Below are 12833 nucleotides of genomic sequence, written 5' to 3'. Positions count from 1 at the left end.
CATATGCTGAATCTAGTGAATTTCTCTAGGGAATCAGTAAAGCTGGAGGTGTTTTTTAGGATTTCTGGCCCAGCTTTCTCAAAATTTGAATTCAGAATTCAGTGATTTGAGAGAATACATTTATATAATAATTAGAAACATTTTCTACATTATGTTGAATGTTTACATATTATAAGAAGTAGAAAAAAGAAAGTTACATCTTTATCCAATAGTAACTCTTTTTTTCACCTCTGAATTCTGGATTTTGCTCATGCAAATACCCATATGTATGGTATGATTCTTTCATAAACTCATACCTCAGTCTTCCTGATTCTCTGTCTTGGTAGATTTCTAATGAGCGAATATACTGACCTGAGTACAATCAGTCCTTGTTTTATAATTAGTTTCACCAGGCCATGGAGTTTAAAGTGAAATAGTTTGTCTAGATTTATCATGATGATGATAACAGACACAAAATTTGGACCAAAGAAATACTGGAATATAGTTTATTATTTATTATTTCCCTGGTTTCTTGCTCTGATAGTTTTTTTTTCCTTATAAAACAAAGGTTATTTATTTACAAAGTGTTACCCTGATAAGTCTAGTTATTTTTTATTTAACTAATCCTAATAATCTAGTTTAATGAAAGAATTAACATTAACTTTTGCCTTCCACTGCTTCTACTAACTTTAAAATGTTGGAGGTGATTTTTTTTCCCTGAACCTATTTTCTGAAATTTTGTTTAAAAACAAAAACAAAAACAACTTTTTAGATTCTGTTTCTTATTATGTTCTGCATAGTTTGCTGTCCTCGAAAATGTGGTATATATTTATTCCTTTCTTCCCTTTTTATGAAGGCCACATCTATTTTTTTGTTAATGATTTATAAAAATATATTAAATATTTTGATAGCCACAGAAGTTTGATGTATTTCTTTCTATCAGTTTAATCTTATGATGATTTGTTTTAGATTTATGATTTTTCAACGTTATTTCAGGTTAGAAGTATTTTGGAGATCTAAAGAATAATAATTAATCCATTAGAAATTTTTAATTACCTACCATGGGGTCAGTATTGTCTCTTTTTTCTAGTTTTCACAGGAATTTTTTTTTCATTCATCCAGCCAAGAATGTCTACTCACATAGTTACACCCCAAATGTATTTTTTTTAACGTTAAAAGCAGTTTTGTTATTCTTTTTGTTGAAGAAAGAATAATATTTCACTAATAAGAATCATTAGGAGTTTTATTCCTCCTTTAATCAAATATGTAACATTGGGCAATACTTTCTTTTCAGTAACTAAATTCACACCATTTCCTTCTCTTTGTTGTTGAATTATAACTTAATTCTCTCGTTTCCCTTTTGTTTTATCTTTGTAGATATTAGAACAGAGTTTTTAGATGTGAATCTCTGTCTACCTAGAAACCATTCAGTCTGTGATATTTGTGTTAAGGAATTGACAGCTAATGTCCACACATGCAAGCTGGTGATGTAAATGAGTAAATACAGTTAGAATAAGAAAATGTGGACTGACAGGGACTGTGAAGAGCTAGAAGATACCTATTCTATATAGGAATTCAAACTGAGAAATTTAATATACTCTGCAAAGTCCAGCAAAATAATCATGCATATCAGATAATGTAGGGATTCTGACCATGGAAATATACAGGGAAGCATTCCTCTGATGAGCAAACTCCTGGGGGCAGGGTAACAGGCACCCTGTTTCCGAAGCTTAGGATGCTCTGCAGTTTCTCCTAGGAACTAGTAAAATAACTAATACATTTGCAATGTCTAGCTGCTGTGCCAATGCCCTGCATGAGGAGGCTCTGTGCTAGAGTCTTATCAGCCTCAACCTTGATCTCAGGCACATAGCTCCTGAGAATAAAGTAACTTGCTTGCCAGATAACTACAATGTTTCACCAAGCCCCTGTGCTACTCGACCTGCCTACCTAAAAGTAACTTCAGACAATGGACTTCCTTTGAGAGCTACACAAAGCTCCTAATATTGCATATTGTAACTGTAGAATGTAGCTGAAGAATAAGCAGCCTTACTGATACAAGAAATAATAATGTACTATTGATGCTAATGACCTATTGATATAAATAAAGCTGGCAGCTTGGCCATTCTGCCATCTTTCCTGCCCCTGCATCTTGTCTGTGTCTCTTTTAATTTTCCTTACAAGATAAGGCTCAGGGACAACTTGTGATCTCTGATTTATATATTTAGATCTTCATTTATCAATCCAAGATAACTTAGTTAGCATTTAAGCAAATTTGTTCCTACCCTAGGGTATTTTTGGCTAAAAAATATCTTTCAGTTTACTTTTTGAAAGTAAAATATACCCTATTAGTCCATGGCCAAATTAGAAAACTGTGTACGTTCTTTTCAAAACACTGTTTTTCAAGGGTTATTGACATGAAAATTTATGTCTCTTTTTTATGATTTTTCCCCCTGAAATTGTTATATTGCAGCCTTGGTGCAATATAGACATATGTATGGGGACAGGGGACACACAGGAAGCTGTGTGCCTCCCTTTCAATTTTGCTGTGAATCTGAAATGTCTATAAGAAATAAAGTTTAATAATAAAAAAATTTAGAAGTATACTAATTGGATATCCCTACACAAAAATAGAGTAATTTTGATCCTGTATAATTGTAACCTACCTCTTTGTATTCATTTGTTTTTGTTTAACAGAAATTTCCCCTGTAAACCCTGGGAAATGTGTATTAGTAGAAACATAAGCAAATTCTACCCTAATCTTTGCTTAATCTAAAAATGTTGAACCTCCAGGCCCTTTTTCTTATCTGTAGGACTGCTTGCATTTCTGTTTTTTTTTTCCTTCTCTCTTTTTAGAAAACTTTCAGTAAGTTTTTAAATCTTAGTGTAGCTTTTTTAAAGCATCTAATTAGCAAAAACACTCATCTTTCCTCAAAGTTTAGATTTATAATTCCGAAGTTGATTGTGATGACTTAATCTCCACTTATGTCAGATTGTTCTTTAATATATGGAAGGCTTAAAAAATACATAAATTTCAACTGGGTTAAAGATTTGTGTACACTATTACAGCATTGTCATTAAACTAAATGAGGTATTAAAGTCTTAAAACCACAGTTATAATAAGATAGAGAACTCAACCATAACTGTACAACTAAAGAAAATACTAATTGATGATGCCCTCTTTCCAATTGTCCGAAATAGACTTGTTTCATGGGGTGTTTTTAATTGAGTTATACATTTCTTTGTTTTCCTTCTGTTTTTATGGATGTGGAGCTTTTTAACTTGCAGAACTTTCTACTTTATTAAGCATGTGTTTTTTGATAATTAAGTTTTCTTTCTCTTTTTGGGCTCTAGAAAACAACAGTCTTGTGAATATAATATTGCTTACCATGTGGGAGAAACTAAGTCTTTCTTTTATTTATTCTGAATTATATCTGTTGGTAATGTAAAATATTTCAAGCAATAATCAAAAACACTGATAATATAAATGTGTATTTTTTGAAAAAAGAAAAAAATCACTTCTGAAAAATACACATAAAATTTTAAACATAATTAATGCACATATTTTTGATCACTGTTATGTAAAATGACCATTCTGGTTGCTGGCAACACAGCATTGAACAAGACAGAGTCTCTAATCTTAGAATCCACTTACAATTTTTTTCTCATTTTCCTCAATTTTTCTTATATATTAAGTGACTTATTTTTAGCTAAAATAAATTTGATAGATTTCCTTTGAAATGAATTTCATTAAACAAATGAGATATTATTTGTTAGTTTTCTGGGTTTTGTATGCTGTGTTCCTGAACATCATGATTCTTGAAACATATTTATAATTTTATTTACTACTCTTAACAAAGAATATATAATGAGGAAAACACTGTTTAATAAATACATATTTCTTCAATATTTTAGCTGGGAAGTTTTAAGATTCCTTCTGTCCAACATAAGATGGTGGTTGGAAGAATATTGCTTTGATGGATTTCGTTTTGATGGTGTTACATCCATGCTGTATCATCACCATGGAATGGGTAGGTAGTATGATATATGACCCATGTAGTTAATGATTTTACTTATTGTTTATTTTCCTCCTGGAAGATAATAACCAGGTCTGGGGTTCAGTTACAGAAACTGCAATACCCATTGACTTTTAGTTGTTCCATTGTGTGTATATTCTTTTTAATCACTTCTGACACATTTTGGCAAGAAATAGGGTATACAAGCATTTGTAAGTAAATAAAAGATAATGGTTTCCTTTATAATACATCTTCTTAACATGTTAATTCTTATCATGTAGCTTTAAAAAACAGTTAAAGGAAACCATTTATTACAAAAGCCTCAGGATATGGACATGACAAATTTACAATGAAAAATAACACAAAAATGATAAACAAGAACATTTGTGAAGGCTTAAGATTTTTTGGATATTATACATTGAAGAAAATAGGTGTATTAAATATAGATTTACTCAGTTCAAATTAAATTGTAAATTTATGAATTATAAATGTTGATCAGACCTTCATTTTAAAAATTGTGCAAAGTGAGATCTCAGTATCTTAATCTCTGAATAGATAATATAATTTAGATAACATGGGCACCTTTATAAAATTGCCAAATGCTCACCAGCAACAATAAAACAAAGGTAGAGAAAGTTTAGACTGGAAATCTTTGAAAACTGGCTACTAAGAAAAGAAACATAAAGTTTAAAGAATACCTTCTTTACTCTCAATCATGGTGCTCCCTCCATGAAATGTTTGCCTGGAAGAAGTTGAACCTACAAAACACACTATATTCCATTTGTATCTATCCTCCAGTTTGGGGAGAAGGTTATTTTGAGAACACAAAGGAAAGCATGGCAAGAATTTTAAAAGATCAAATCCTAGCATATAACTCCCTCTGGTGAGGGCAGGACATATCCAGGGAATTGTGGCTTTGGGAAAATGAACCAAAGTTTATTTTCATGGACAAGGGATACGCTTTTTATCAGTAAAGAGCTCAAGAAATGTAAAGGAAAACATTCTGATTACTTAGCATATTTTCCCCCTTGGAATGAGAAAAGATAGAAAACAAACCTTGAAACTGCACAGCAAAAGAACATATAAGATACCATAAAATATGTGATAATTAACATTAATACAGTATTTAATTTATAAATTCAGTGATACAGAGAAATTTCTCAGAAAGGAGATGGAGATTTCTAGGAAGAAAAAGTAATTCTAGGAAGAAAAAGTAATTCTAGGAAGAAAAAATAAAAAGGATGAATAAATGACTGGATTCATATCTATTACCAGAAGCCATGTCTACAAAATTCTTAGGAAAACAAATTAAATCAAAAAAATAAGAGTAGAATTGTCATTGCCAGGAGTTGGGAGCTAGAGGGAATGGGGGAATTTTGGTCAAAGGATATAAACTTATCAGTATAAGACAAATTTTAGGGGTCTAATGTAAAACATGGTGACTATAGTTAGTACTACTATATTGTCAAACACACACATGTTAACTGTTGGTAGAGATGAATATAATTAATTTGTGGTAATAAGCATACCTATGTCAAATCATTATCTTGAATTTGTCTATTTATTTTTGTCAACCGAATATTTTAAAATAAAAAGAATGATAGTATCAAAAAAAAGAAATATGGTAGCTGAATTACTGTTAAGGTCTGAACATGAACTTTAAGGAATAAAACATCCATAATTATATGTCAAAATATCTCTCAGCGATCAAATCTAACAATGAAAAAAAAAAGAATCAAAATAAAGGAACTTAGATATAGGGAAGTAAGGGTAGGGGGACTGGTACTAAGCACTGATTTGAATTATAAAAATAAGAGCAAACTATTGAAATAATCAAAAGTAAATGATACAACTCCAGTAACTAAAATACACTACAATCTACCAAAATTAGGAGATGAAGGAAAGGAGATAGTAAGGTGTTTAATTATAATCTATTTGTCATCATAGGAAATTCTGTATTATGTAAATTGAAGCACATATTTAACATAGTATTAAGCATTATATCTTAATTTTGTAATGACTTTCTTCTTCTTTACCTGAAAGGAATCTATTGTAATATTGGAATCTAACATTAATATTTTCTTGATGTGACAGAAAATGTATCTAAAATTTGAAATTTAGAGTTCCTTTCAGTATCATTTCACTGCATTTTAAATCATAATTCAGTTATGATTATATGAAATCTTAAAATTTGTTGTTATTTGGTGGTGGGTATCAAACTCAGGGTCTCCAGCATTCTTGCAAATAATTTACTTCTTGAGCTACAACCCCAGACTTCTTCCACCTTTTTTTGTCAAACAAAAATTGATTTGCAAGGTTTTCTGGACTCTAAATGTTGACCCAGGTACTTTTCTGCATTAGTACATTTGCTGATTGCAAAATTATCATTATACTTTGCTATAGTACCAAAATTCATATCAATTTTAGGTACTTTATTTTATTATGTCAATATAATATATTCCTATTGATTTTCCATTCTTCAGGTCAAAGTTTTTCAGGTGATTACAATGAATATTTTGGACTACAGGTTGATGAAGATGCCTTGACTTATCTCATGTTGGCAAATCATTTGATTCATACATTGTATCCAGATTCCATAACAATAGCTGAGGTAAAGCTATATGATCGCTTATCTTCTGACCCCCTTTAATATAGAGCATTTTGTTAGCTTATAGTATTTGAGTGATTAATTTCATGTTGCTAAAAATAACATAAATGAAATTATACCCTAACTATAGTGCAGCTGTCTTGTATGGATAGTACATTATGCAAAATTCGCTATTTTCCTGTTAGGGAACAATATACACTAAATACTTGTCACCATTCCATTGTTAAAAAGAAAATGCCAGTTGTTAGAAAGTAAAATATCCTAATGAGTGGACAGGACCTTTCACCCTGAGACCTTCTACAGAGAAAAAATTAAATATTAATGTGCGTCTATTTCTTTCTTTATGTTTTTGGTTTAATTATTAGAGATGGCATGGATGGCTGCCTACAAGCTTCTCTGAACCCTTCCTTATTCTGATGCAATTACCTTTCTTGTTTACGTTATTGCTCTCAGATTGCCAAATGTTCACTAGTTATTCATGATTACTGAAAGTTCATGATTAACTGTCCCAAAGCTGCACTGTAATGATATAATTTGGTAGATGCATAATTGACAATTCCCCTCTTGGTGATAAATGTGATAAATTAAGAAGTTTGTTAAATGCTTATGCTAATTTAGATTTAGTACTAAAATCCCCCTGGTTTTCTGAGTCCTCTAAGTTGGAATTATTATTAAAATTGAATTTAGCATGTTAAAACTGTTCTATACAAGTGTAGTGTTGGACACATAAAAATAATAAGGCTGGGTTTATTTTTTTTTTATTGGTTGTTCCAGACATTACAAAGCTCTTGACATATCATATTTCATACATTAGATTCAAGTGGGTTATAAACTCCCATTTTTACCCCAAATACAGATTGCAGAATCACATCGGTTACACATCCACATTTTTACATGATGCCGTATTAGTGACTGTTGTATTCTGCTACCTTTCCTATCCTCTACTATCCCCCTCCCCTCCCCTCCCATCTTCTCTCTCTACCCCATCTACTGTAATTCATTTCTCTCCTTGTTTTTTTTTTTCCCTTTCCCCTCACTTCCTCTTGTATGTAATTTTGTATAACCCTGAGGGTCTCCTTCCATTTCCATGCAATTTCCCTTTTCTCTCCCTTTCCCTCCCACCTCATGTCTCTGTTTAATGTTAATCTTTTCCTCCTGCTCTTCCTCCCTACTCTGTTCTTAGTTCTAATAATAAGGCTGTGTTTAAAAGAGTCAGAATGAAGGTATATTTTTATAATGTTGGCATTTAGTAGTTAGTCTCCTTTTTTATGGTATTATTTGTTTAGTCTTTTTGTACTCATATTTTCTGAAAACCTAAAAAGACCAGTAGTGGTATGATTTTTTTTTTCTTTTTTAAATTTGTTCTAATTAGTTATACATGACAGTAGAATACATTTCGACACATCGTACACAAATGAAGCAAAACACACTACTGGTGTGACTCTGCACCATGTACAGTAGTGGCATGATTTTATCATTTATCTCTATATACAGAAAAGCTTTACTTCCTTCAGGCCTTTTGCCTTCCCAATATCTTTGGGGAATAGAGTGAAACTCCTGAAATAAGTTCTCATATAGTATTAAAAACAAACCTAAAACTATAATTTAGACACCCAGTATTAATTCACACTCTGTACCTACCTTCCATACTCTGTACATTTGACCATAGCATTTAAGTCTGGCTAATACTTGTACTATAAAATACTTAATGTGCTGAATGTTTTTTAATATCGATCAGAGTGTATTTTTAACTTTTGTTTTTTCTTTTATATAGTATGTTAATTTTATCCATCAAACATCAAAAAATTAATTATATTGTCAATTATATTGTTGCAATTCAAAGCAGAGATATTATATATGGCAAATTACTACAAACAATTAACGACAGAGCAAATCAAAAGTGGGCTAAAGAAAAAGAAGCAATTATTTAATACATGAAAGTTAAAATTGTTACATTGATCTTCCCATTTATTTCAAGTAAAATAGTTTCATCATCTAGGGAGCTTTTGTCTGATTATCAGTGTTTCTACCAATGAAACTTTGAGACTTTAGCCTACTTTATATTACTTGCTTTCAGATTTTTTTAAAACAAGATGTGTCTTCAATTTATTCTACTTAAATTGAAAACTACTTCAATTTCAATACATCACTTTTCTGTCTAGTGGGAGTCTCTTCAAAATGTAGAATTGATCCTCATGAACTTTTTTTGTTAAGAACAGAAAGCAGCGTATCGAATAAGTAATGTAATTTTATATAAAGTCCTATATTAGAAATATGAATTTTTATATGACAATTATAAAAATTGAAACCCCTTTCTTTCTAGAATATATCTGTGTTTCTACACAGTTATTTTATTAATTGAAAATTTTTTGATTGAATTTCCCCCTCTGGAATTGTCATAAGTGCTTTTTAAATATTAAAAAAATAGAAATATTTTAATTTAATTAAAAACATAGCCATTTTCATGTGTCATATCAATAGACATCAGCTTTTTGTATTTGGAATGTACTTATTTTGGTGACTTTTATATTTACCTTCTGTTTTCTTTAATTTTTTTTTTTTAAATATTGGGGATTGGACCCAGGGGTACTCTACATTCACAGCCCTTGGTAATCTACATCCACTACCCTTTTTATTTTTTTTATTTTTTTGAGATTGGCCTCTAATTTGCAATCCTTCTTCCTCAGCCTCCAGATTTACTAGGATAACAGGTGTTTTCTTTTGTTCCCAGGTTCTTTAATTTTTTTTTAAATTATACAGGGCTATTACCCATTGTTTCTGACAGTCAGCATGCTCTGGTTAAAACCCTTTAGGATTCCAATACCAATATGGTGCCAGCTGTCTGATACATATATTTAGATAATGCTTATGATGTGAACTGAATATCTATAATATCTGAAACTCTAACCTATATTTTGATAGATATAATTTTTAAAATATCTTCTATTGACCACTTTTTTATTTAATAAATTACAAAGAACTATGCTCAAATAAAATACTCTTGACAAATAAATTATTTTCTTATGGCTGTTTCTCACCATCTAGTATATTTACTTTCTCTTCCATAAGAAAATAATAAGTTACCTTGTGAGAGCCTAGAGGTCATGTAATTATTTTATCCCTAGCGTTTCTGTGGGAAGTGTTTAGGGATAATATTGTAGAAGCAGCAAGATTTAAGCTATCTCAGAGTTCATAGCATATGATAAACTTTTATAAGAAATAAGAATAAAGATGCAAAGAATAGTTTGGACAATGACATTTATAAAAAAGCTTGTGAAAAGTGCAGGGAAAAGTAAATATTTCAAAGTAGTCAAAATATTTAGTACTTGAAATTAAATAGTAGGAAATCATAATGGGTAGATATTGAATCTCTCCATTTCTGTGAACTTTAGTCAGTTATCACAACTATATTGCACTGTCACCTCATGAAAATGTGTGTGTGTATATGTGTATTTAGGTCATAGATTATGAATCCTCAAATATCACATATGATTTCTTATTTATCTTCAGGTTCCTCCATATACCTTTACTTATTCATTCAACAAATATTTGTTGAAGATGTATTTGGACCAAATACTATTTTATTATTCTGGGGTTTTGGCATATACAAGTAGATCAAAACAGCAACAACAACAATTCCTTGCCCTTCTGGATTATATATTCCTAAATAGAGTACAGCATCAGATAATTAAATAGTAAATTATATAGAAAATGTTCAATGATTGATTGCTAATTGAGTCTGCAGCTAAGGAATTTGAGTTTTCTATTGTTTTAAAATATATTTGTTTTAACATAATTTGTTTTAAAAATTTATTAAAGGGTAACAATAGAGTGGACTCTCCCATAAGATATAAATTTGTAGAAAGAGAAAAGAGATAGGGAATTCTGTTTGTGAACTTAATGGTCTAGGTAAGCAGTAATGAAGATTATATAGGATTGTGGCTGTAGAAATGAAGCAGAGCAAAAGGATTTATTTGAAAATAGTAGAAATCATAGTACTTAGCTCATATTTTGCTATGTTTGTTATAATAATATCTTTTGTTACACCTGGGTCCTTCCACTTACTTTCAAAACTCTTTTTTAAATTAACTGATTATTTATAGTTTCATTTTTCCCATGACAGTAGAAAGACTGTGAAAGGGTTGATATTTGAGTTCTTTTTCACCATCAATAAATCTCTTGCTATCGAGATCCCTTCACCTTATTAAATTTTTGTTTCTGTCCCTGTTCAATGAAGAAGTCCCACTAGCTTGTCTTGAAAACCCCTTCCAAGTGTAGCCCAGTATAATGAAAGCTTCATGCTTCATGCTTTATTGTCTAGCTCGCTATTTACTTCCTCAGAAGCTAACACAGACACACTCCATGTCAGGCTATATATGAAGAGAAAGAGTATAACAGATATATGCCATGTGTATTTTTGTGTTTGATAAAAGCACTAAGTAATTGAAAATGTTTCTAAGAAACCATGTTTTAGCAAAATAGTTTCATTATTTTGTGTTCTCAAGATGGTGCTAGGGAAAATAAGAAAATACCCTCATGGGACTGAAGTTGGCTGGAATGACAACACTGAACAAAAATCTTATTCGTCAATGAGACATCATATCACAATTTTATCTATGTTTACAATGGGGTTACTAAAACACTACCAAAATATATGCCATTATTTATTGTTTTAATTTATTGGCCTAAATTTTACTGTCAGGAAAATATTTATTACAAGTGTGAGTAAATGAACTGATAATACTAACATATTTCATTTTAGGATGTATCAGGAATGCCGGCTCTGTGTTCTCCAATTTCCCAGGGAGGTGGTGGTTTTGACTATCGATTAGCGATGGCAATTCCAGATAAATGGATCCAGGTAAGATTTCATGTAAACATTTTTTCCTGTGGATGCTAGGTTGATTTTTTTTTTCCTGAATCTATTTCTTACTAATGATCATTAGGTACATTAGAATATTAAATCCTCCCATTAGGGTATCTATTCATGTGCTTTTTAATAAGGTGGTTCTCAAACTTTAAAATTAATACTGTTAACTATTCACATTTATGTTATTCAGTCAAGGGAAAATATGAGTAATATAGTGTTGGCTGTATAAATGGAGACTTGCATTATCAATGTGATTGTGTGAAACTTCTTTGCTCAATACTTAAAATGCATTGAACTTCATCAAAGGATTCATTTCTGTCTTGATATCAACCATTAATATAGAAGTTACTCCTTACTTCCCCCTGTTACTTGCTTCATAGTTTGGTGTTTCCTCAGCAAATTTGTATACATACATATTCCTTCATTCAGCATTTGAAAGTTCTTACAGTTGTCAGACACAATGAATAATTCATGCATTTTACTTTATACAGTATTTCTCAATGCAATTTTATTAAATTTAATGACAGTTCCAGTTGTTTGGGGGTTACACACACACACACACATATATATATTTATTTATTTATTTTAAAATTTATTATTTACCTAAAGGACCAAAGTTATTATGTAAACTTAGGTTTGATTCAGAATATTTTTGAGTGGCCATGTATATGAGCATGGGCTTAATTTGTCTAGTGTCAGTCATATATATCTATATAAATAATCATAGCTTTCCTCTAGTAGGGAAATGAACTGGTTCTATATGATAAGAGTAGGAGAAATCCTTAACTTTATATCTGAAAACCATAGAACCTACTCTGAAAGATGTGACTTTTGTATTATTTTACTGTCTTTCTATGCCCCCAGGGGATTTATGCAGTGTACATCTGTGATCTTAAATCACTACCAATATGACTTCTGCTTCTCCATTTGTAATGATTCTTTATACAACAGATTCAAAAGCAAGGATTTTACAAAGATTTGTTAGAAATCAAGCAGGCCGATGACTGTTCTGGCTTTAATACATTAAAAGACTTCCTTATATTTGTTATTTTTAAAAAATGATGTCATTTTTAAAGTTCTCACCTTGATATAAATATGGTTATCAGTTCTCATATTTTACTAGTTTTAGACTTCCCTACAGACTTCTTTCCCTTATAATTGCCAAATCTTACTTGTTAATTTCTTGCTGAAAAGCTTTTACCAATCTATGTGCAGATTAAAGAATATTCCAATGTGTACATGAACCTAGAATTATTTCCAACATAATCATAGCTCACAGTAGGATATATTCTTCTTGGAATATTTATGGCGTTTTTTTCCACAAATCTTTAAATTTACCTAATAAACGTTTCAATAGTGTGTG

At 30.7% G+C, this 12833-nt stretch overlaps 1 protein-coding gene across 3 annotated transcripts in view; it reads left to right on the top strand.

The window, feature by feature from the left end:
- The window catches only part of Gbe1 (1,4-alpha-glucan branching enzyme 1), a 268831-nt gene that overhangs the window by 176254 nt on the left and 79744 nt on the right, over positions 1–12833 (top strand). For all 3 annotated transcript variants that reach the window (XM_071615136.1, XM_071615135.1, XM_071615137.1), the window contains 3 exons: positions 3892–4007; positions 6476–6603; positions 11363–11461. In XM_071615136.1, coding sequence (XP_071471237.1) covers positions 3892–4007; positions 6476–6603; positions 11363–11461 — 343 coding nt within the window. The remainder of the gene's footprint in view (positions 1–3891; positions 4008–6475; positions 6604–11362; positions 11462–12833) is intronic.

This window comes from Marmota flaviventris, chromosome 8 (assembly GCF_047511675.1).
Source record: "Marmota flaviventris isolate mMarFla1 chromosome 8, mMarFla1.hap1, whole genome shotgun sequence".
Lineage (NCBI taxonomy): Eukaryota > Metazoa > Chordata > Mammalia > Rodentia > Sciuridae > Marmota > Marmota flaviventris.
This window is presented reverse-complemented; position numbering and strand designations above follow the sequence as displayed.